This window comes from Procambarus clarkii, chromosome 34 (genome assembly GCF_040958095.1).
Source record: "Procambarus clarkii isolate CNS0578487 chromosome 34, FALCON_Pclarkii_2.0, whole genome shotgun sequence".
NCBI classification, from domain to species: Eukaryota; Metazoa; Arthropoda; class Malacostraca; order Decapoda; family Cambaridae; genus Procambarus; species Procambarus clarkii.
The window spans coordinates 39350996-39376885 of NC_091183.1; the positions used below are offsets into that span (position 1 = coordinate 39350996).

Genomic DNA, 25890 nt, shown 5'->3' on the forward strand with positions numbered 1-25890 from the left:
CAATGACCCTGGTGGCACCCACAATGACCCTGGTGGCACCCACAATGACCCTGGTGGCACCCACAATGACCCTGGTGGCACCCACAATGACCCTGGTGGCACCCATAATGACCCTGGTGGCACCCATAATGACCCTAGTGGCACCCATAATGACCCTGGTGGCACCCATAATGACCCTAGTGGCACCCACAATGACCCTAATGGCACCCATAATGACCCTAGTGGCACCCACAATGACCCTAATGGCACCCATAATGACCCTGGTGGCACCCACAATGACCCTAGTGGCACCCATAATGACCCTGGTGGCACCCACAATGACCCTAGTGGCACCCATAATGACCCTGGTGGCACCCACAATGACCCTAGTGGCACCCATAATGACCCTAATGGCACCAGTAATCGGCAATAGATCAACAATGGATGTGTAATTCAAAGGGGGGGGACTTAAACACTGGTGAAAAAGTGTTAGTGGGGGGAGGGGGAGTGCAAAAGTGGGGCGGTGGGGGGGGGATTAGTGGCGTGAGACAAAGGGGAGATAGTGGGGGGGGATGAGGGGGCAGGAACACGGCGGCTGAGGGGATGAGAGGGGACGGCTCCTAATTAAATAAGAATTAAAGGATAGGAAAACACTAGTTGGGAGTTGTGGTGAAAGTGGTGAGGACAGTGACGGGTGAGGACAGTGACGGGTGAGGACAGTCACGGGTGAGGACAGTGACGGGTGAGGACAGTGAGGGGTGAGGACAGTGAGGGGTGAGGACAGTGAGGGGTGAGGACAGTGAGGGGTGAGGACAGTGAGGGGTGAGGACAGTGAGGGGTGAGGACAGTGACGGGTGAGGACAGTGACGGGTGAGGACAGTGAGGGGTGAGGACAGTGAGGGGTGAGGACAGTGAGGGGTGAGGACAGTGAGGGGTGAGGACAGTGACGGGTGAGGACAGTGAGGGGTGAGGACAGTGAGGGGTGAGGACAGTGAGGGGTGAGGACAGTGAGGGGTGAGGACAGTGACGGGTGAGGACAGTGAGGGGTGAGGACAGTTACGGGTGAGGACAGTGAGGGGTGAGGACAGTGACGGGTGAGGACAGTGAGGGGTGAGGACAGTGACGGGTGAGGACAGTGAGGGGTGAGGACAGTGACGGGTGAGGACAGTTACGGGTGAGGACAGTGAGGGGTGAGGACAGTGACGGGTGAGGACAGTGACGGGTGAGGACAGTGACGGGTGAGGACAGTGAGGGGTGAGGACAGTGAGGGGTGAGGACAGTGAGGGGTGAGGACAGTGACGGGTGAGGACAGTGACGGGTGAGGACAGTGAGGGGTGAGGACAGTGAGGGGTGAGGACAGTGACGGGTGAGGACAGTGACGGGTGAGGACAGTGAGGGGTGAGGACAGTGAGGGGTGAGGACAGTTACGGGTGAGGACAGTGAGGGGTGAGGACTGTGAGGGGTGAGGACAGTGACGGGTGAGGACAGTGACGGGTGAGGACAGTGACGGGTGAGTGTCCTCATCAGCCGCGGGACAGGTGTGAGGTAGGGCCATCAGATTGTGCAGGAAATAAGATATCCAATCAGGTGAAAGAATGCCATTCAGGTCGCGGATGTAGAGTCTATTGTGCAGTCACAATAGACTCTACATCTGACTCTACTGCACAGTAGACAAGTCTACCGTCTACCCTCTTGTGCAGTCATCGCAGGAAGTGTGAATCGCAGCAGGTGCCCCTATGTATAGCCATTCCGTAACGAATACAACTGTTTCCCCTCAACAGGAAACGTAAAAAATGCAACTGTTTCTCGATCGTAAGACACCCGTTTAACCTATCGAGGTCGATGCATAGAAAACGTTAATATTTCGGTGCTTTCATTTTTTGTTAGTGCGTCGTATTTTTAACGTATTGGTCAATTCCGTAACAAAATGAGACGTATTAGGGGAGCGTGGCTCCTGGCAATCGTTTCTGTTGCTTATTTCCTTAACGACTTCCTTCAGTCCTTAACGACCTGCCTGTATCATTACACCTACGACCTTGGCAGCTTGGCTCTCTTATGTCCTAACAAGGTGCCTTACCCACCAACCACCTTGAGGTTACATTGAGGTGCTTCCGGGGCTTAGCGTCCCCGCGGCCCGGTCGTCGACCAGGCCTCCTGAAACCTGTACCACATACGAAACCTGTACATCTTTTCCCAATCATGGCGGTTGTGTTTACATTTATTAAACAGTTTAGGAGCTCCGGGGCACTACGAGGTTGTTTATATCATCAATAACCTCGGGTTGTGAAGTTTACAAGCTGGTAAACTGTTTATTAATAAGTCAAGAGTTGTAAACTGTCTCCATAGTTGGTGAGGGAGAGTAGAGATGGTGTCGTCAGTGGCTGAGTAAAAAGTCGATGAGTTGATGAGTTGACCAAGTTCTCCTGCACCTGTCTCACCTTCCTCACCTCCATCTACATCACTGATGAGCGCCTTCTACATCACCTCCCGCCCTCTACATCACTGATGAGTGCCCTCTACAGTGGGTGATGCTATCCGCCCAAGCTCCTCCAACCTGTTGATTCACTTTCTTCCCAGCGACCACCCAGCCCTGCCCAACACCCAGCCTCCCCAGCCCTCAGCTCTGCCCAACACCCAGCCCTCCCCAACACCCAGCCCTCAGCCCTGCCTAACACCCAGCCTTCTCCAGAACTTGCCTCTCACCAACCCACACAATCCCCTTGATTGCTCTCAAGCGATTTTTCCCCCCAGCGGGGTATTGTTTCCCCCCTCCACCACCTCCCAACCCACCCTGCAACCCACTCCACACCCCTGCAACCACCCCCTTCCTTGCAACCCCTCCCCCCTTACCACACTTCCTTACACATCCTGGGGCTTAACCATCCTACTTGCTCCGGTGGTCCCAGGCAGGTCCCACAGGCGTATGAAAGGTCCCTGAGCTAGTGGGAGGGTGTTGCAGGCCAGTGGTCCCACGGGGTGTGGGGGGGTGTTGGGGGGGAAGCAGACAAATGGTCCCAAAGGGAGGGGGGGGCGGGAGAGCCCTTCGTCAAGACTCAGCACCTGTGTAATACCGTGATAGGCTGTCAATAGCGGGACTCGAGGAGGTAATCGCTTGTTGTGGCCGCGACATGAGAGGAGGAGGGAAGAGAGGAGGGTACACAAAGGAGGGAGAAGCAGAAGAGAGAAGGAGGAAAAAATGTGAAATATAAGAGAAAACACTGAAAATACGGAACCATGAATAAAAGTATACACAAGGTCGGTAGTGAAGGGAAAAAGGAGGTATAGGATAGACGAAAAATTAGATGTAGAGAAGGAGAAAGTGTAGAGGTAAGAGGAGTGTGTAAGAGGAAAGAGGAGGGAAGGATGGAGAGGGTGGACCAAAAGAGAGGGGGCAGCAGAACGGGAGAGAAAAGAATGGAGTGAAAAGATTAAGGTCGATCGCCAACTGAAGGGAAGACGAGGGGGAATACTGAAGAGCAGTGAGGGGGCTTGTGTCTGGGGTGTGTGAGAGGTGTGTCTGGGGTGTGTGTGGGGGGGTGTCTGGGGTGTGTGGGGGGGTGTCTGGGGTGTGTGAGAGGTGTGTCTGGGGTGTGTGGGGTGTGAGGGTGTGTGTCTGGGGGTGTGTCTGGGGTGTGAGGGGGCTTGTGACTGGGGTCTGTGAGGGGGTGTGTCTGGAGTGTGTGGGAAGAGAGTGTCTGGGATGTGAGTGGGTGTATCTGGGGTGTGAGGGGTGTGTGTGAGAGGTGAGAGTGTCTGGGGTGACAGAGAAACAAGGGGGGTGGGGGGAGTCGTACTATTGTTGTGAGTGGACCATTGTCGTCACCTTCAATATGGATTACTTCTACTTTAATAACCTAAAAATTACAGGGCAGGATATTATGTACTGTGGCCTCAAGGATGACAAAGTGTTATTGATGTGTGTGTGTGTGTGTGTGTGTGTGTGTGTGTGTGTGTGTGTGTGTGTGTGTGTGTGGGTGGGTGTGTGTGTGTGTGTGTGTGTGTGTGTGTGACACTATCCTACCCCAGTCTGCCCAAAGTCAGACCTTTTTTATTTCTTTAAGAATGCAATTAATTATTAAATTGTGCGATATACAATGTTATGTGTTTAAACCTCAATAATTTTTATGGCAAAAAAAACAGATATCGTTCAACAAGAAGATAACATGCGTCTGACCACCGCGATCCTTTCATCACGTGACACTGCTAAGCCAATGAGGGAAGGGGGGGGGGGGGACATTAAGGCTAGCCAGGATTGGTTGCAACGTGAAAAATCAACTAATCAGCAAAGAGGTCGGTGACATAGAACGTGAGCCAATGCATTTAATTGGCTCTTGGGAAATCACATAATATCCAGTCATGGTGACGAAGATCGAACCCATTCTCAGGTTCCTTTGTTGATGGCTCGTCTGCCCCTGTTGGGTGAAGAGGAAGCATCGTGGTTCTCAACTTATAGAGATCTTCCTCAAGCCGGCAATTAGGGGAATGTTGTTTTTTTCAACGTTGTGGTATAGACTCTGTAGAGGAAGGGAAGACTCGCTTCTTGCTTGACTCAAGCGAGCCTGTGTGTCGCTGCATCTGAGTACTCACTCAATTGTGCTTGCGGGGGTTGAGCTTTGGCTCTTTGGTCCCGAAAGTGTGTATACATGAATGTATAATAATATGTAAAGTGAGTGTGGATACATGAATGCTATGTATCATTCATCTATACACACCCAAATATCCTGAAATACAGGTGAAAAGTCTTACAAACACTCGCACCTCGCTGGTAAAAGCGAGCAAGCTTAGCCATCAAGCACACGCACACGCCGTGACAGCAAGGCGGACAGCCCGCCTGCTATCATAAGTTACGCTATCTTAGCGTGTGTTTGTTTTGCGTGCAGGTGTTCGCATATTAGCGTTTTGCAACCCAATTACAATGTTTTCAGAGGGAGGTTCCCAGACCCGTCTGGCAAAACTTATTATTAACCAGACCAAAGCGAACCATCACCCCCTCCCCCCCTACCTCCGGGCCTCCGAACGGTCTCCCAGAATAACATTTAATAGCACGAAGACTACGGGCTCACCATAGCCCGTGCTACTTGGAACTTTTTGTTCCAGGTAGCGAATCTTAAACAATAACAACATAGGACTAAGAAAGGAAATACAATTTAAGAAGTTTTCTCTGGTGAAGGTATACTTGGCAGCGTGTATATATCATACAAGCGTGTGTATAGAAGGTCGCCGGGTAACTGGTAAGCGTTACAGCACTTACGGTAATATTCTATTGATTAACAGGTAACAGGCAAGGCGCGGTGGATGATTCACGGCGGTCAGGGAAACGTGATCTCTACCACTAGTAAAACTGTCAGTTATATTGACAGTTTCTGACACAAACTGTTTTTTTGACCCTCCGTTGGACAGTCACGAGACACGGAGACCACTAGCGCAGTAACCGTGCAGGGCTACCAGCACGCCCACTACCAGCACGCCCACTACCAGCACGCCCACTACCAGCACGCCCACTACCAGCACCTAATGTATCACACATACACATAGTACATAAACTCCACCACCACCACACATAACTATATCTATACAAGAAAATGTCCGTCTTTGTCTGTCCATGATTGGGCGCCAGACGCTTGTGGCTAACCTCACCAAATGTTGCAGGATGACACATGCATGTTGGTAGGTGACTATCATAGGCAGATCGGAGTCGGTCCCAATTGCCCCCCTTTAAGAGGGAATATCTCCTATTGCTACTCCCACCAAGTCCTATAAAGTCTGAAATTTTAGTTTTATTTTCCATAGAGTTTTTCAGCTGTTCTTATTATCACACACATATGGATTAAACATACATATCACACACACCAGGCCATCCTCCTGTTCTAGTAGTACCTGTTCTATATGTATCGTTAGTACATATAGTAACGATGCACGTTACTATACACGTTAACGATCCCATACCTTGAGGTTACCTTGAGGTGCTTCCGGGGCTTAGCGTCCCCGCGGCCCGGTCGTCGACAGTACATAGTACAGATACCGACATACAACGCAACTAGAAAGTAGAAATCGGTACTATTGAGTTTGGACAAACCGGAAAAGATTTTCTATGTTGCAAAGAAAACTAAATCAGCCTAACCTAGCTTTCCTAGGCCTAATACACCACCTGAGGTCTAATATAGTACACATGTGTGCTATACTAGACCTGCGAGGTCTAATATAGTACACATGTGTGCTATACTAGACCTGCGAATATTGAAGTTTGTTTTTAGCTTCATTTTTTCGGTCTCTATAAAGTGAATAGCACCGAATTCTACTATACAATTGTTTAGTATATAAATGTATGTAATATGGTGCACGGGGACCTGGTAGCCTGGTGGATAGCGCGCAGGACTCGTAATTCTGTGGCGCGGGTTCGATTCCCGCACCAGGCAGAAACAAATGGGCAAAGTTTCTTTCACCCTGAATGCCCCTGCTACCTAGCAGTAAATAGGTACCTGGGAGTTAGTCAGCTGTCACGGGCTGCTTCCTGGGGTGTGTGTGTGTGGTGTGGAAAAAAAAAGTAGTTAGTAAACAGTTGATTGACAGTTGAGAGGCGGGCCGAAAGAGCAAAGCTCAACCCCCGCAAACACAACTAGGTGAATACAGAGATCACCTGGGAATAACAGTGGCTCTATTAGAGTCTGAGAGACCCAAGGTTGCCAAGACAGTTCTATGTTTAGTACAAACTAAAAACAAAATATCAGTAACATGGTCGGGGATCAAGCTGCGACCAGACCATAAAATATGAAATACTTGCACTGGACGTCTCTTCGTTAAGGCGACAACTACCACCTTCAGTAATAAGCTTATCAACCCCCAGATAACGCAAGTGAAGCCGGGTTCAGCACACAAACAGCGTAACCAGTCATGGTATTGTATACAACGTCAGGGGCCAGATTCACGAAAGCAGTTACGCGAGCACTTACGAACCTGTACATCTTTTCTCAATCTTTGGCGGCTTTGTTTACAATTATTAAACAGACAATGAGCTCCGAAGCACCAGGAGGCTGTTTATAACAATAACAACAGTTGAATGGGAAGTTTTCATGCTTGTAAACTGTTTAATAAATGTAACCAAAGCCGTCAAAGATTGATGAAAGATGTACACGTTCGTAAGTGCTTGCGTAAGTGCTTTCGTGAATCTGGCCCCAGAGCCTTATGTACAGCACCTTGAGAAAGGAAGTAGATTACGTCTTAAAATTTTGTTTTCTAATACACTTATACATATATTGCGTCTTTCCTTCGCCTTCAGTCAAGCACTACGGCATTGTAGTAAGTTTATCTTCAACCGCTTATGTTACTTGGTATACTTCACTTCTTTAAAACGTTTTAAGAACGTTTATAAACGTATTAACGTTAAAAAAATGTTTTGGTTCGGTTGTATGTTTCTTTGGTAATAAAGGGATCAATAGTCGGGTGGAGAGAGACAGGATCTCCACACAGGCGGTCTCCACGCCTGGCTGCTTCACTGAAGATCTCTGAAGAAGGAATATTGCATTTTACCCCCCAGCTCTGTCACACTCGATAATTGTGAATGACACCCGACCCAGTTACTCACCGTGAACACTGTCTCCCGCAGAGCCCAGCAGACCGGACCTGCAGTCCTTCCCCCCTTACCCATCCCACCCCAAACCCCTCCCTAGGACCTTCCCTCCCTAGAAACTTCCCTCCCTAACCCCAACACCTTCCTAGAGCCACCCACCCTCCCTAACGCAAATGCACACTCTATCCCACTCCCCTCTATTCCCCTATCCCCCCCTGCCACTGAGAAAGAATGGGTATGACGCCCTCTGGGAGAGTACAAGTTCTATTTGCTCTATTCATAAAGAGCTCTGCTGTAGCTATGACAGGAAGATAACTGTGGAGGCTGGGGGTGACCTTGTGTTGCTTCAGAGGATCAATGTCTCCCTGGTTGGTGGTCTGGTCAACCAGGCTGTTAGATGTGGCTGCTCGCAGTCTGACGTATGAATCACAGCCTGGTTGATGAGTGATGTAAGTCGTTAAATTTATGAGGAGAGGTTGAACTACTTCATGATTACAGGAGAACGAGTGACTCACGTTTGGGTAACCTTTGATCGCATTCGTCCTCATGGTAGGTGTGAGGACCCTCTCCCTCAGTACTGTCAACACAGCACACAGACCAACACAGTACACAGGTCAACACAGTACACAGGTCAACACAGTACACAGGTCAACACAGTACACAGGTCAACACAGTACACAGGTCAACACAGTACACAGGTCAACACAGTACACAGGTCAACACAGTACACAGGTCAACACAGTACACAGACCAACACAGTACACAGGTCAACACAGTACACAGACCAACACAGTACACAGGTCAACACAGTACACAGGTCAGACCCAGAAGAACATCTTTCAATCCATAAGGCTTTGAATCCCATAAGTTGCGAAGGCCCCCAAGGCTCTCAAAATATAAAGCTCTCAAACCACGGAGATCGAAAGTTCTCGAACTCTTGTGCGTTCAGTCTCTGAACCCCTGAAGCTGTGGCACGGCCCTTCTCCTCCTCTTTCTTCTCCTCTTTCTCCTACTCTTCCTCCTGCTGCTGACAGAACAAGACACTAACTACTTCACTCACCTTAATGAGTGAGTGAGAGTAACAGGAACATAGGATACTGGCTGAGTAAGGAGGGACGAATACGTGCAAAATGTGACGTTTTAGTACAAATTGAAGCATTGTAATGTTGACGGATTTAATTGACCTGTCTCAGGGCAGGTGTAGTAATTAAGGTCAGGTTAGGGGTTACCTCACTCTCATAGGTAAGCTAGACCTAGGTACAGACCAGGGTAAATAATTCCAATTGTCGGGAAAGTCCCGATAATGGGGTATTCGTCCCCTTTACTTTTACGAAGCCTTTACGAAGCCCCTTTAAGGCCTGAACCAATGACAGACCTTCCCCAGGATGCAACCCACAACAGTTACCTAACTCCCTGTTTACTGCCAGGTGAACAGCAGCATTAGATGAAAGAAAATGATTTCAACCATTTCTATCCCACCTAGGAATTGAGCCCGGTAGAACGTAGCCCACTGAACTGGTTATCTTGAGGTTATCTTGAGATGATTTCAGGGTTTTTAGTGTCCCCGCGGCCCGGTCCACGACCAGGCCTCCACCCCCAGGAAGCAGCCCGTGACAGCTGACTAACACCCAGGTACCTATTTTACTGCTAGGTAACAGGGGCATAGGGTGAAAGAAACTCTGCCCATTGTTTCTCGCCGGCGCCCGGGATCGAACCCGGGACCACAGGATCACAGGTCCAGTGTGCTGTCCGCTCGGCCGACCTGCTCCCTAGGAATTAAATCCTACCCAGGAATTGAGCCCGGTAGAACGTAGCCCACTGTGCTACATAGCCATCATTGCATGGCTAATGATAATGTGACAACATAATCACCTTGTTCCGAGCACCAGAGTTTAATGGTGTTTTGAACTAATTTGCCAAACACCAAGAAATACACGCATGACCACCGGCCCTGAGACTGTGAGGGGAGGTGATTATCTCCGGGGCCTCTCAGGGCTGTAGTGAACTTTGTTTTGTAAGTTAAATCTGTCTTAAAATATTCTTATTTCTTGGTCAGAACTCCGCTCTATTTTAGTCCTAGAAACATTTAGGTGATGTTATTAGTTTGTTAATGGTTGTCTTCCAACTTCTATTTCAATTAATTGATGTTCATCAGTTGTCATCAAATGACCAATTGATGTACTTCTTGATTGATGTCCTACAATAATGATGTCCTTCAATAATTGATGTTCTTCAGTGACAAATGTTATTTCACAATTAAATATGGTGACCTGAAGGGTGATTGACGCTGCATTTCACCTTTATTGTAACACGACGTCGACTTCTGACAGTGTGGAACACCTTGCAGGTACATCATCAGCGTCTTGACACTCATTCCCAAGTCTTAAAGTTCTCATGGAACTCATTATTTTATTAAACATTTAAATGTTCAACAGGCAGGAAATGTTGCCATCTACTGATAGAAAAAGCTTCTTAAATGTTGACAATGAGAGCGTCTTATGGGGTATTCCAGTGGAAAAGATTGTGACGTTGATATATCAGACTATTGTGCTAGCAGTGTACATGTTTAACATGTTAACTGAAAATAATTTGCAAGCTTTGACCTGATAGTGTGGTCTGAAGGTCTAGGTATGTTAATCTGGTTATGTACTCAAGCTTACACATCAAAGTTGTGCCATACAGGCAGTCAGATTTGCCATATTTTAAAAAACGGCAACTGTGTGGGGGGAGGGGAGGGGGGATTTGGGCAAAATGTGACCCATCGCCGTTTTCAGTAATTTACATTTTTTCCGGTGTAAAATGTCGTAATTTCAGAGAGCAAATATGTGCAGTGAGCCAGAATTCGGCTCCAAAATAACGCCCTACCAGTTTCCTCTCCGTTTGTCTGGGTGCTGAATTATTCTCTTTCTTTTCACAGCTGCGGTGACTAAGCCTGGGTCCTCACATGCCTGATATATGGGTGAGTATATCCTGGGCGTTAGTATATTCACTGGTATGGATCATCATTCTTTCATATCTGATAATAACAATAAAGGTAACTTCAAAAGGTCTATTGGCTTATACGTGGCAACTCCAATATATATCCACCCAAACTTATTCATATATATATCTAACCTACACCTGAGCCAATCCGTCGATATCTGATATTGTGATCACTGGGCTTCCTAGGCATAGAATTTAACACATCAATATTTAATATATTTTGAAAAGTTTAGATCTGGGGCCCACCTGTGAGGGTTGATGTTGTTGTTGAAGATTCTCCGGAACACAAAGTTCCAAGTAGCACGAGCCATGGCGAGCCCGCAGTGGATTTATAACCTGTGAGGAGCGCCCGGCCCAAAATCTCTACCTGGGCTTTAATGTCCTCAGAACATCAGAGCGAAGAAGTAACCTTTTTCCCAGCGAAGAAGTCGCCCTCCAACATCCATTCCTTCGAGGTCTCTCATAATGACATGTCAGGTGCCACTGTGGAAGGCAGTCTTGAGATGTGTGAAGGTGGGATATGACCTGTCAGCGCGCAGGGTAAGACAGGCGGCAAGACAATGTCACACTCTCCTTCCTTGCATAAAGCCATATATCTGAGACATTAAGACTATATAAATCGGAGACGTTCGGGTTCAGGCAAAAAACAAAAGAGGGAAAAATAATGGCTTGGTAACAGTGTTGATTCATGGAACTAATTACCAGTTAACATAATAGACGTAAATAGCTGGCTTGTTTCAAGCGTAGGTTACACACACACATTATATATATATAGTTTGAGTGGATATGAAGAGGAGCTGCGTCGTATGTGCCAATAGGTCTACTGCAGTCACCTTTATTATTATGATCTTACGGTGCTATGGAGGATGTGGTAGGAAAGGTTGTATGTTGTAGCAGAATTATGCAGTACGGAGGACATTCAAAGCTCTTGGGAACAGCTGGGCGGTCGTACCAGGACAATTCAGACGTCTAAACCAACAAATTTCTCATTGATTTTCTGGTGGTTCAGTGCCCGAGGAGTCAACCATATTGGTTACGGCGGGGTAACAATGGGTCACGTGGTCACTGCTGTAACATTGGTCACAGCTGACTTCTACACTGTGGTAACTGGGTTATGGCTTTAGGTAACAATGGTAATGAGACTTAAGTTAACCAAGAACTTTAAATGTCATCGTTGGCGACCAAATGTGGGCAAGAGAACAGTTTGCATGGTAAGAGTCACCAGCTGTTCAAACTTATGTATTAAGTTTGGGAAAACAGCTGAAGCTGAAACGATTTTTATAATGGCGCTGCCCTCAGCGGGGGCAGGTTGCCTGTCACAGCTCAGTAACCTGCCCTCAGCGGGGGCAGGTTGCCTGTCACAGCTCAGTAACCTGCCCTCAGCGGGGGCAGGTTGCCTGTCACAGCTCAGTAACCTGCCCTCAGCGGGGGCAGGTTGCCTGTCACAGCTCAGTAACCTGCCCTCAGCGGGGGCAGGTTGCCTGTCACAGCTCAGTAACCTGCCCTCAGCGGGGGCAGGTTGCCTGTCACAGCTCAGTAACCTGCTCTCAGCGCGGGCAGGTTGGCTGTCACAGCACAGTAACCTGCCCTCAGCGGGGGCAGGTTGCCTGTCACAGCTCAGTAACCTGCCCTCAGCGGGGGCAGGTTGCCTGTCACAGCTCAGTAACCTGCCCTCAGCGGGGGCAGGTTGCCTGTCACAGCTCAGTAACCTGCCCTCAGCGGGGGCAGGTTGCCTGTCACAGCTCAGTAACCTGCCCTCAGCGGGGGCAGGTTGCCTGTCACAGCTCAGTAACCTGCCCTCAGCGGGGGCAGGTTGCCTGTCACAGCTCAGTAACCTGCCCTCAGCGGGGGCAGGTTGCCTGTCACAGCTCAGTAACCTGCCCTCAGCGGGGGCAGGTTGCCTGTCACAGCTCAGTAACCTGCCCTCAGCGGGGGCAGGTTGCCTGTCACAGCTCAGTAACCTGCCCTCAGCGGGGGCAGGTTGCCTGTCACAGCTCAGTAACCTGCCCTCAGCGGGAGCAGGTTGCCTGTCACAGCTCAGTAACCTGCCCTCAGCGCGGGCAGGTTGCCTGTCACAGCTCAGTAACCTGCTCTCAGCGCGGGCAGGTTGGCTGTCACAGCACAGTAACCTGCTCTCAGCGCGGGCAGGTTGCCTGTCACAGCTCAGTAACCTGCCCTCAGCGCGGGCAGGTTGCCTGTCACAGCACAGTAACCTGCTCTCAGCGCGGGCAGGTTGCCTGTCACAGCACAGTAACCTGCTCTCAGCGCGGGCAGGTTGCCTGTCACAGCACAGTAACCTGCCCTCAGCGGGGGCAGGTTGCCTGTCACAGCTCAGTAACCTGCCCTCAGCGCGGGCAGGTTGCTTGTCACAGCACAGTAACCTGCTCTCAGCGCGGGCAGGTTGCCTGTCACAGCACAGTAACCTGCCCTCAGCGGGGGCAGGTTGCCTTTCACAGCTCAGTAACCTGCTCTCAGCGCGGGCAGGTTGCCTGTCACAGCTCAGTAACCTGCTCCTCGGTTACTAGACAGCCGATAATGTAGGCCCACCTAGTACCGATATATGTGAACCACGGCGTCCCTAGTGTGACGGACGTGTCTCCTAGCGCCGTAAGTGCGGCGGCGCCACAAGACAGATGCCCCAGCTTTGCCTCCATTAATTAACTCGTCAATTAGATAATCAATTAATGTTTCCGCGCCATTAGGGAGCGGGCGGGCATCAATGGTGGACGTCGGTTGGCGGAGACACGGGCTGACAGCCGCTCACACGTGACAATACCCGGGCATCCCAGCCTGGCTCTACTCACATTCACCCAAAGGGTTAATATAGCACTCTAGACTGCAGGCATGTCGCCTCTATTACCAGCGGTGGATAGCAGTCTTCGCCTTCTTTGACGGGTGGATAACAATGGTGTTTGTAGGAGAGAGATAACGACCGGCGTCCACCTACACTATGGGCGAATGGCAACTTGAGCGACAATAAAACTCGACCTTGGAGCATATGGTCACAGTTTCTCCTTTAGGGATTTCCAAACCCCTGGGGGTATTATCCCAGATATAACTGGCACGAGTCAGATTTTGGGGAATTGTTGTTTCTGCTATACACGGTCAGCTGTGCATATGTGGTGGGGGGCCAGGGAGAGGGTGTGGTGGTGGTGGGTGGGGGTCAGGGAGAGGGTGTGGTGGTGGTGGTGGGCCAGGGAGAGGGTGTGGTGGTGGTGGTGGACCAGGGAGAGGGTGTGGTGGTGGTGGTGGACCAGGGAGAGGGTGTGGTGGTGGTGGGTGGGGGCCAGGGAGAGGGTGTGGTGGTGGTGGTGGACCAGGGAGAGGGTGTGGTGGTGGGTGGGGGCCAGGGAGAGGGTGTGCTGGTGGTGGTGGACCAGGGAGAGGGTGTGGTGGTGGTGGTGGGCCAGGGAGAGGGTGTGGTGGTGGGTGGGGGCCAGGGAGAGGGTGTGGTGGTGGTGGTGGACCAGGGAGAGGGTGTGGTGGTGGTGGGTGGGGGCCAGGGAGAGGGTGTGGTGGTGGTGGTGGGCCAGGGAGAGGGTGTGGTGGTGGGTGGGGGCCAGGGAGAGGGTGTGGTGGTGGTGGTGGGCCAGGGAGAGGGTGTGGTGGTGGGTGGGGGCCAGGGAGAGGGTGTGGTGGTGGGTGGGGGCCAGGGAGAGGGTGTGGTGGTGGTGGTGGACCAGGGAGAGGGTGTGGTGGTGGGTGGGGGCCAGGGAGAGGGTGTGCTGGTGGTGGTGGACCAGGGAGAGGGTGTGGTGGTGGTGGTGGGCCAGGGAGAGGGTGTGGTGGTGGGTGGGGGCCAGGGAGAGGGTGTGGTGGTGGTGGTGGACCAGGGAGAGGGTGTGGTGGTGGTGGGTGGGGGCCAGGGAGAGGGTGTGGTGGTGGTGGTGGGCCAGGGAGAGGGTGTGGTGGTGGGTGGGGGCCAGGGAGAGGGTGTGGTGGTGGTGGTGGGCCAGGGAGAGGGTGTGGTGGTGGGTGGGGGCCAGGGAGAGGGTGTGGTGGTGGGTGGGGGCCAGGGAGAAGGGTGTAGTGGTGGTGGTGGTGGTGGACCAGGGAGAGGGGTGTAGTGGTGGTGGTGGTGGGCCAGGGAGAGGGGTGTAGTGGTGGTGGACCAGGGAGACTGTATGGTAATGGATCGATTGTATGTCATATTATTTGGAAAATTTTAAAACAATCTGGGAATGAACGCGAGACACGATTGTAAATGTAATTATTTCACACAGGACATGTTACGGCCTCACTTGGCCAGTAAGCGGGTTCTTATAACTCAAACTTTCTATCAGGCCTCAGTGCCTCCTCTTACCCGATCAAACCCCAAGTCATAGGTAAGGTAAGGGCAAGAACACAGGTAAGAACTGGCAGTAATGGTCAATCCAACTGGACTGGGGATAAACAACACTAAACCAAACCATTACCACGTGTACTTAACTATACACTTGTTACACATGTACACAACATAACACAGCAGGTGTCACTTACACACAGGACACTACAAAAGAACTTCTGCAGTCTTCTATCCCGGCGAGTCCACTTTTATCGTCCAACACTGAAGGTACCTTCCCCGAGGCTTGCTTCTCGGGTCCTCACGCCGGCGAGTCCACCTTACTCAGTAAATCACGGGCCAGTCCTGCACAGTCTTACCAGTATCAAAACACCACTTCTCTCCAGCAACACGCTGGCTGGCTTCCCCTAAAGGCTTCACCTAATTCATTGATTGACTGCCTCAGGGGACAGACTTACGGGATATTCATGCCCGTGCCACCTCTTAGATGGCTTAATTTTCATCAATCAGGACACACGGACGTAAATTCCATCTCGTAACTCAACTGGGCCATCCCAGGTTACGTCGGTCCAGTCACCAATCTTCTGTTTATCACAGACAAACAAGTCACCACCAATTCGGCCCACTGGCACCCAGAACAATCCTGAGTTCAGGACTGCCCTGGGGGAACTGACTCTTGTTGACCAAGGTATCCTCCACATCACTTCTGGAGGATATGCCCGAATATTTATGCCCGAAACGCTTTGCGTAATAGTGGCTTTAGGCATTGTATGTACTAGCCCTAACTATAAATCCATCACTCTTTGTAAAATCTCTTTTATGTATGTACCTTACCTAAATAAACATTTTTATTTTTTTTTCTGAAGAATACAAATTGTATAGTAAGAAGGAAACTACACAGGTGTCAGTAAGATCACCGGGGAACAGAAAATGGGGTAGGGTGCGCTCAACAGATGGTGTTGACATCGTCACAGGGTACCACTATACACCATATGTGAATTGAGTTTGAATATTAAATATGAATAGAGATGCTAACCTTCATACATTCCTTGAGTGTACACCAAAAAGAATTGCAACAGTGAGGAAAGGTCGGCCATGTTCTCCCGCCAAAATTTGCGACTACGTTGTGGAGATTTACGACCTCCGTTGAGTCAAGATGTTAAGGTCGTTACTTCAGACTAGCTCCAGAGTGTTACGATAACGCAGGTCGCAAAACTGTGCAACGATCAACCTGTATATAGGTACTTGCACAATTCCATGGGATTATAATCCAATGGATCCCCCTCGATCCTCGATCCCCCCGCCCTGTCCTCGATAAAAGCCAAACGTGTATGAATACACTCTGGCTTCCTGTCCCCCGATAGGAATTTTGAGAATTTTCTATAAGAAATTCTCAGGATTTTATACCATATATGTAAGGCCAATCCTGGAGTATGCGGCCCCAGCATGGAGCCCGTACCTTATCAAGCACAAGACAAAGCTGGAAAAGGTTCAGCGGTATGCCACTAGGCTAGTCCCAGAATTAAGAGGCATGAGTTATGAGGAAAGGCTACGTGAACTGCACTTCACGTCGCTGGAAGATAAGAGCTCGGGGAAACATGATCACCACACACAAAATTCTCATGGGAATTGACAGGGTAGACAAGGATGGATTAGTTAAAACGGGTGGTACGCGCACAAGGGGACATAGGTGGAAATTGAGTACCCAAATGAGCCACAGAGACATCAGAAAGAACTTTTTAAATGTCAGAGTAGTAATTAACTCTATGGAATGCACTAGGAAGTGATGTGGTGGAGGTTGACTCCATACAGTTTTAAATGTAGCTATGATAGAGCCCAGTAGGCTTAAGAATCTATACACCAGTAGATTGACGGTTGAGAGCGGGACCAAAGAGCCAAAGCTCAACCCCCGCAAGCACAACTAAATGAGTACAATGAACTATATTATTATCTTGAAAAACGCGCTAGTCTATCCTACACTGTTCTCGTCCTCTGTACTGTCTCGTTATTCCAAAGAAAACGAAGAAACGTATAGGGTTGTGGATACACTATAATATTGATGTGTTAGTTATTCTTTCATGTGTTTGCAATGTACTGAATTTTACGTTCATGGATATTGTTTATCCTTTACGAAGAATGTGTTAGCTATAAAAAGAAAACTTTTAGAAAGAGCTGTAATTGAGGTTTTCAGCGTATTTGGGTCTGAACTGAAAGGCCTTTAATTCTATTCCCACGGGAGAAGAGAAACTTTGGGCATTTAAACGTTTAACCCTGATGCAGGCGATGAGTCACAATAACGTGGCTGAAGTATGTTAACCAATCCACACACTAGAAAATGAAGGGACGACGACGTTTCGGTCCGTCCTGGACCATTCTCAAGTCGATTGTGAATGGTCGAGACAATCGACTTGAGAATGGTCCAGGACGGATAGAAACGTCGTCGTCCCTTCATTTTCTAGTGTGTGGATTGATTGTCCTTATAATTTGTTCTAGCTGGATTTTAAAATTCAACAGAATTCTGGGCTTTGCGTCTTCAACGGGTAGGCAGTTCCATGGATGAAAAAGCATCTCCTGTTTTCAGGCCTACATTGTGGCTTATTGAGCTTGAAACCCTTGTTCCTTATTTGTGCTACACCTGACCTTTTGAAGATATGATGTTTGGCTTTTAAATTTCCTCCATTGATAATTTATATGTTTTTCTGAGTTAGTAGAGCTGTGATCTCTAGTGTGACTCTTTAGGAGTCTGTAAATACTGTACAGTACTATCATTTTGATTGTTTCATGCCTTACGAGTAGCTCGACAGCATTTTTAATGAGGAGATTTTGACCTGAAGCAATTACTTGAATTGGTTTTGGATAATTCACGTTTACATTTTTCTAGAATACAATCCATCAATCATTTTACAACCAGGTTCCAAAATACTGCACTAAATGGGTGTATAGTTATGCTGTCTGGTGGCAGTGGGCTCAGGTACACAAGTACCCAAACTGGTAGTTAATCTAAGCTCATTGTTGGTGGTTGTTTTATAATGGTGGGGTTCTGTTGATATTGAGGTTATTAATTGAAATTTACCAGTACCAGAAATTGAAAAACATTGAAATCGTACATTTCAGCGTTACTCATTTTCCACCCAAGGTCATGAAATTACTAAAAATAATAACTTGGGAAGTACAGAAATCTTTCATTGTCATTACAGTAATATTGTATCTGCAGAAATATGTTAAAAATTACAACCAAACTCATGCACTAGATCTATATTTTATTCAGTGCAAAAATATGCATGAGCTGTGTATGTTCAGTACAGTATTTACAAAAGCCTGTTTTTTTTCCTTATTTATGTATTCACCTAGTCACCTGTGTACTACAGAAGTGGGTGCAAGCTTTTCTACAAATATAATAATTAACAACAAGCATACAGTATTAGGAATATGATGGTAGCAACATAATGTCAAAACTTTATTGTATAAAAGTACACACACACACACATGAAGTTACACCAACAAGAAATAAAAAATCTTGCCCCTATTAGCCCATCAGAAGGAATAAACATCTTTTATTAGAATTTCAGCAGTTACTGAAAAAGCTTAAATTTCATATAAATTAAACAAAAGTAATCAAATCTTTTTAGCTCACATATTACACCATTTCATATGGTAAAATTTCTCTAAATTCTGGTAATTGAAGTACACATGTCACAAAAAGACTAAATTCTTTTAGATCTTAAGAACAAAAAAGTCCAGTAACTTGTCATCTGCAGGATCTGCATCACAGCTCTTCATACAATCAAGATTGTAATTTTTTTAAATGTATTTTATTTCCTTGATATTCATTAATGTTTTTGCTACTTTTCCCCCAAAATAAAAATTTTCTTTGCACAAATACACAATGAGACCCCACATGAAAAGCGCAATACATTTTTCACTAAAATCAACTGAGAATGAATTATTGTAGCAAAGTCTCTAGCCTTTTATTAGGTTTCTTCTCTACACATTTTTAGAGTATTCCAAGATCACAAGATGATACTGGTATCACATTTTAGAAACAAATTATGCATTTTCTTTAGTCTACTAATTCCGCACCACCTGGAACAAGCTGAAAAATAAAAAAAAAACATTAATAATGTCCCTCGAACTCACAAAATTTATCATATTAAATGAAAGACCTTAGTCAATGTTTATTTACAAATACTCTAGAACAAGTTGGGGTTCAATTCCTGATCACATTGTGTGTTCTTGGTGGGGGTGGATACCAATTCATGGCCAGAAGTTAGTTCCAATTCTTGGCTTGAAACCAGGCCAGTTCTTAGCCATTTGAGTCCATGGACACAAAGTATGTTCTTATAGAAATGTTGTGCTATACCGTACTGTTGAAAAGGAAGGCAAATATAGATTATAATATGCCTGTTTATATGGATTACATTTTCTAAAAATAGGTGATATAGCCACCTGGCTGAGAACCTGCAGAGGCGGTATCTCAGTGTATCTTTAGGAAGATACTGTAGTTGTCATTTTATAGAAAACTTCTCTTTTAATTTACATCATAGATTGTTCTAAAAATTTATTGAATGGTATATTTAATTGCACTTCTAACACCAATACATTAACTGCCTGAAGTGGCCAAGGACTGGCAACTGCCCAATATAATAAATATATTCCTGTAAATGGGGTACAATATGTGCCGGCAAGAAGAAGATGAGGAAAATATAAATTATAATACAGTATTTAACTCAATTTAACTTGTGGTTTGCTTACATTATTTTGTATTAGTTTCAGTTCCAAATTTTTTTTAAAGAATGAACATTAAACAATTCAAGTAAGAGATGGGAAGCTAAAATTCATAAACTTTATGGGCTTAACAAATGTAAGTACACAAAGCAGTTTTTAGATTGAATCATAAGAACCAATTCAGCTTCATTCTGAAGAATGGTATAAAAATAAACACTAAAATCTGACACCTCTGTCTTACCATTGTTATATGGTTTCCATTGAGAAGAATTTGATCAAGCTGCGTGATTCTTCGTCCCTCTGGTGTAGATTCGTATTCAGTCACGTCCTCAAGTACCATGTTTACAAAGTCATCAAAGCCAAGAAGAGTCCCAACTATTTCCTTGTCACTCTTCATGATGATGTGAATACGAGAACCAATACATTTATCTACTAACTCTGAAAACATAGATCCAGTGGAAAAATGTTATTATAAAAATAATACTGCACAGATACTGTATGTTCATCTACTTATCTACACTATAAAAAAAATCAAGGCTGACGAGCATAAAAATAATATATTCTATTTGTTTGTTTTCCCGTACAATCTCTTTGGTACTTAGTTTCTAAAACAGTGTAAAACATTTATATCTTTACTGGAAATTATGAGTGTAAATGACCTTGTATAGAAATCATAAAATGAAATGATCTACCAGACATTCAAATTTGATACACAAAACATTATTGATATGTACGACAAGCTCCTGAGACGTAACCCAATTAGGACATAGGTTCGTTCTCATTTCCTGGGACAAGAAACCTGTTAGGTTTATAGTGGTCCCCCTAGTCCAATAACTTACCTTTAATCTATTATATTATTAATACATTTACCATGCTCATAATGTAAATAGTTAATTTTTCCAAACTAAAACACAATAATTTAAAAAAAACTAGGTATCCAACTTCAACATATTAACAAAAATCGGAATCGATAATGGTATCAGAATTGAGATTTTTTAGTGGAATTGGCATCAGTATTTGAATTGTCAAATTTTAGTATTGTCCCATTATTAGTATGTATACAGGTATACACACATATACATAAGTAAATGTATTTATTTTTATTAGGTTAGGTTAGGTTAGGATGGATTAGACTTGGTTACATTAGGGCAAAGTACTAGTATACAGGTATTAGTTTTTAAAGAATAAGAATGACACTGAATGACTTGGAGTCCTTTTTGAACCTTTAGATGAGTCAGTCGCCAACCGAGGTAAAGTCAAATTGTATACAAGATGGTTCGACAAAGCTCATTTTCTTGTCAAAATTGTATACAGAATTTGGTTAGGATGTATTAGATTAGATTAGGCTGTGACTGGCTGGGTTAGTTGGTATTAAAATCCGATGGCGAACCATCTTTTGTACAACGTACATTAAGATTTGTACGATGTTATTAGTAGCTTTAGACATAGTATATACTTGCTGCATACTTGCTTGCTGCTTGTATATAGCAGCAGCATTATTAGTAGGTTTAGACATAGTATATACTTGCTCTATCTAGAAATCCAACATTCTGTTTGTAACTCATTTTGTATGTAATAGTATGTACCACACACAGAGATCACACTAATGTGATGCATCAAATGAACAAATCCACAAGGGCAGTGACGAGGATTCGAACCTGCGTCTGGGAGCATCCCAGACACTGCCTTAATCGACTGAGCTACGACAGGGTTAAAAGGGTTGAAACCGAAGTTCTACTGAATTTACTGGATCCCGTAGCCTCTCCGAGGCACAAACCAGGCTTTTACACAACCCTTTTAACCCTGTCGTAGCTCAGTCGATTAAGGCAGTGTCTGGGATGCTCCCAGACGCAGGTTTGAATTCTCGTCACTGCCCTTGTGGATTTGTTCACTAGTATGTACTTTTATTATTATTATGTGGATTGTATCCCTTAAATTATGTACTTTATTATTATTATGTGAATTGTATCCCTTAAATTAAGCCAAATGTACAAACCATCCTAGACAAACTAGAGCACCTGTCACTTTTAAACGCCAAACAAAACACCTAAGAATGGGATGGATACTTCTTTAGGTACGTTTATTAAAGTTAATATTTACTGCAGCATGTCTTGAGAAAAACATATTAATTTTAAATCCAAGTCAATACCGGGGTCGGCCGGGCACCAAGAACACACTGCATAGACACTAACTTATCGAAGCCTGCCTCTGACATGTCAGGGGGAACCTTAATACAGGAACATCACTTGGCCACTGTGAAAGCAGCATTGTAACTCATAAGGTAAATATATTGAAGAGCAGTTTACCAAGAGGCAGAAGTGTGGAGGGATTCGGAGCCGCCATCGCTGGTCACGGGGGTACAACCTTCTGAATGACTATAAATAAAGTATTATTTTGCAAATATTATCAGTGTTATTTATATAATCAAGTTGTTACACTCTGTATTTATTATAACAAAGATCGTGTGCAAGTAAGTTTAAAAAGTAAGATATATTTACAATATTTGTTTCTCCTTAACTGGGTGTTTGTAGCTATTTAAAACACGGTAAACATACTTAAATTTTGTATTCGAAATATATGTAACGATATGTAGGCAAACGTATTCTTCACTTAGAGAAATAAGTCTTGTCATAATTAATGAGTGGAGCTGTGACAGGAAAATAGTGAAGGTGTATAGCCTACAGCGGCATCTGTCATGGCGTTTTGTTTTGTCAGTGATCGAATTTGGGTGTAACGATGTAGCTCTAGCGGAAATTTTTGGAGCTTGTTCACAACTGCTTCAATATGGAACACTTCAGCGATGATTCGTCGGACCCTGACACCCCCGAGGTGTTCAAAAGTGGTGAGTACACTGAATATGTTCAACAATTAAATGGATAACGCTCTACAGGAAGCGCCCTATTATGTTTAGAGTCGCGCTGACACTATCGGATATTTGCTTTCCCTGATATATAACGCTAACTAAGTAATTGGATGTGGTCTTGACGAGACATTACGTGGTTGTTGCTGACACAACGGTTTGACACAAGATGCCGAACTTCATCTGTGAAGAATTTGTTTGTTGACAGCCTCTTTGTTTACATTACTCTTGAGGGACACGGTGGTTGTTGCTGTGTGGTGCCTCACCTAGTGCCAAGTGCCACACCTGCTCATGGTGCTGTTGATATTATGGAGATTAATTAGATAGAAAAACATCAAAATGAGCAGCAGTTGTTCAGTTGGGCGTGGTTTGAGAGATCAGGTGTATTCGCCTAATTATGTTTGCATGGGGTTGATCTTTAGCTCTTTGGTCCCACCTCTGCTGTCAATCAATTGGTGTACAGATTTCTGAGCCATTTGGGCTCTTATCATATCTACATTTGAAACTGTGTATGGAGTCTGCTTCCACCACATCACTTCCTAATGCATTACATTTGTTAACCAACACTGAAAAAGTTATTTCTAATGTCTCAGGGGCTCATTTGGGTACTCATTTTTTACTTGTCCCCTTGTGCATGTTCCGCCTGTGTTAAATATTGTCTTTATTTACCCTATCAATCTTTCTGAGAATCTTGTATGTGGTGATCATATGTCTCCTAACTTTTCTGTCTTCCAGCAACATGAGGTTTAATTCCCATAGTCTGTCCTCATGTATCATACCCTTTAACTTGGGTTCAGCATGCCTTTGAACCTTCTCCAGTTTAGTCTTTTACTTGACTAGATACGGATTCCACGCTGGAGCTGCATACTCCAGGACTGGTCTGACATATGTGGTATAAAAGGTTCTAAATGGTTCCTTACACAAGTTTCTGAAGGCCTTCTAGCATGTGCTGCTGCTGATGTTCTCTTGATGTGGGCTTCAGGAGACAGTTCTGGCATGATATCAACCCCCAGATCTTTCTTATCCCTGATTCTTGAAAGATTTGATCTTCCAAATGATATTGTGTATTTAACCTGCTCCCTATACATATCCTCATTACTTTACATTTGCTTGAGTTAAACTCTAATAGCCATTTGTTAGACCATTCCTTCAGTTTGTCCAGGTCATCTTCTAGGCTCATGCCATCCTCTATCTTAATCCTTCTCATAATTTTAGCATCGTCAGAAAACATTGTGAAGATTTATAACTACTGTATTAATGAGTCAATACCCTCTGGAAGATCATTTACATATATCAGAAACAGGATAGGTTCAAGTACAGACCCATGTGGGATTCTGCTAGTAATGTCAGGCCATTCTGAGGTCTCACCCTTCACAGTAACACTCTGCTTATAATTGTTTAGGTACTTCCTTACCCACTGGAGCACCTTACCTGTTATTCCTGCCTGTTTCTCGAACTTATGCATCAGCCTCTTATGAGGTACTGCGTCAAAGGCTTTCCGACAGCCCAAAAAAATACATTCTGCTTACCCTTCTCTTTCTTGCTTAATCTTTGTAACCTAGTCATAGAATTCTATTAAACCTGTGAGGTAAAATTTGCCATCCCTGAACCCATGTTGGTGGTGTGTCACAAAGTCTGTTCTCTCCAGATATGTCACTAGGTTTTTTCTCAGTCTTCTCCATCACCTTGCATGGTATACAAGGTAAGGACACTGACCTGTAGTTCAGTGTCTCTTTCCTGCTGCCCTATTTGTATATTAGGAACCCACTGCCAGGCATCAAGTCTAAGAAACGGCATTCGAGCCTTGACAAAATCATAAACATTGGTGCTCAGATATGACATCTCTCACTATATCCTACTTGTACAATCATTGGGAGAAGAGAACATTGCAAAATGCATGTACCATATGCATATATGAAGAAGATGTAATAGGGTTAAGGTAGAGAGGCATACTAAAATGTATGATTTGCATTACAGAAAGTCATAAAGTAATTAAAATAATAGTTTACACATAAAATGCTGTATTATTGGTACCTCAAACTGCTGTGGTGACAACATTGCTTTACTAGTTCCTTTAAATGAAAGAAATGGCCATAACTGAATTTATTAATTATATCATGGCTGGTGACTACAGAATACAATAGTGTCATATCTTCATGCCTCTGGCATTTATAATTTGTAAAAAAAAAACATGTGGCAAGCAAATCCGATAAACAATTAATCTATGATCCTGACCACTTTCCCATTACTGTCACATAATGGTATTACCCAAAAGGAAGTTCATAGTAAATAGAAAGATATGGTCAAAACAACAAAGAATAGCTCATTGTATATCCTTGATGTGTTTAAATTTCTGGTTGACTTTAAAATAAACCAATTATGATATTTGATTATGGAATAAATATTTAATAATCAATTTAAATAAAATTTATGTACAGTACCTATTAATGTTAATATTTTTAGCAGTCTTAATCATTCACAAAGTGATTTTTGGAGTCCTGAAATACATAAGATCAGACTCAAAGCAGAAGTTGATGTGTGTGTCTTGAGTCCAAATGACGGAGCTATAACACATCCTGATGCCACACTATTGGCTGACTGAATTAGGATTTCACTAGTTTACATAGGATTATTATAAATTTTGTTTCTGGTAAGAAATTGAATGTCTATTATTCAAGGATTTGAAAAATACACAAGGGGCTTAAACTGTAAATTGGCAATATAGGCTACCATAATATAAATTTTTATAATTTTCTGTAACTACAGTATTTATTTTCAGTACCTATACACTGCTTATTTTGCATAAAAAATTAGAACAGTGTGTAATAAGTCATGTTGTTTAGTATACTGTATATACACCCTGTACTACACATCACAAGCTTGTTATTTTGTTGAAAAGCACAATTATTTTCTGAGTGATGACACATAATGTTAGGGAGAAATGTAATGTCATACATACAGTATCAGGCGAATGCTTACTTTTAAAATATTGAGTTATATGACCTGTAGATTTTAAGGTGAAACTAAATTATCTTACCTGTACGGTATTGTACGTGTATATATTTCAGTGCTGGTCTGCTTTGTAAATTATTGTGCACAATTTGTGCAGTTTGCATTATGTGTATTTGGAATTATACAGATAGCATAAGTATTTATGTACCAAGTTTTGATATGGTATGGAAATTTCAAAGCTATGTACAGTAGATTCAGCAGCAAGCTGGGCTCCCACCATTGCTGTATTCTTGTAGTAGCAAAGTGTTGGGTTATCTTTATGCATCATTGCACATTACTTCACAAGCATTTTTGGACGTAGGTACTGTCTTTTGGCTGGAAACTGGGAAAGCATTAATAGTATTGTTAAAATATATGTTTTTGCTTAGTAAAGAGTAGGTAAAAGTTGATGTCTTGAGATCACTGGAGCCTAATTTCATTTTCTCTCACACACATTAAAGTTTGGTTTACTTAGGTTTGGATTTGCATGGAGGGTCACTTGTA

The 25890-nt window shown here is 44.8% G+C and overlaps 3 protein-coding genes across 8 annotated transcripts in view; 2 read left to right on the plus strand and 1 right to left on the minus strand.

Moving 5' to 3' along the window:
• trio (trio Rho guanine nucleotide exchange factor) overlaps positions 1–25890 on the plus strand; it is a 766603-nt gene that overhangs the window by 315222 nt on the left and 425491 nt on the right. For 3 of the 5 annotated variants that reach the window (XM_069335893.1, XM_069335897.1, XM_045748387.2), the window contains exon 1: positions 22206–22377. The exons of 1 other annotated variant lie outside the window; for it this stretch is intronic. In XM_069335893.1, coding sequence (XP_069191994.1) covers positions 22320–22377 — 58 coding nt within the window. In that variant the 5' untranslated portion in view covers positions 22206–22319. Of the gene's footprint in view, positions 1–22205; positions 22378–25890 lie in introns of those variants that run through there. One more of the 5 variants, XM_069335898.1, reaches the window with a different exon arrangement.
• Positions 11812–13053, plus strand: LOC138371064 (aggrecan core protein-like). The gene has a single exon (XM_069335717.1). The coding sequence runs from the start codon at positions 11812–11814 to the stop codon at positions 13051–13053; it is 1242 nt and encodes a 413-aa protein (XP_069191818.1).
• Positions 18255–21984, minus strand: LOC123762090 (U6 snRNA-associated Sm-like protein LSm5). Of its 2 annotated transcripts, none has more exons than XM_045748396.2 (3): positions 21842–21984; positions 19777–19973; positions 18255–18903 (listed from the first exon to the last, which is right to left on the minus strand). In XM_045748396.2, exons 1-3 carry the CDS (start codon positions 21876–21878, stop codon positions 18871–18873), a joined length of 267 nt encoding a protein of 88 aa, XP_045604352.1. In that variant the 5' UTR covers positions 21879–21984; the 3' UTR covers positions 18255–18870. The 2 variants fall into 2 exon arrangements, with proteins under 2 accessions (XP_045604352.1, XP_069192007.1); XM_069335906.1 differs by lacking the exon at positions 21842–21984 and adding an exon at positions 21728–21818.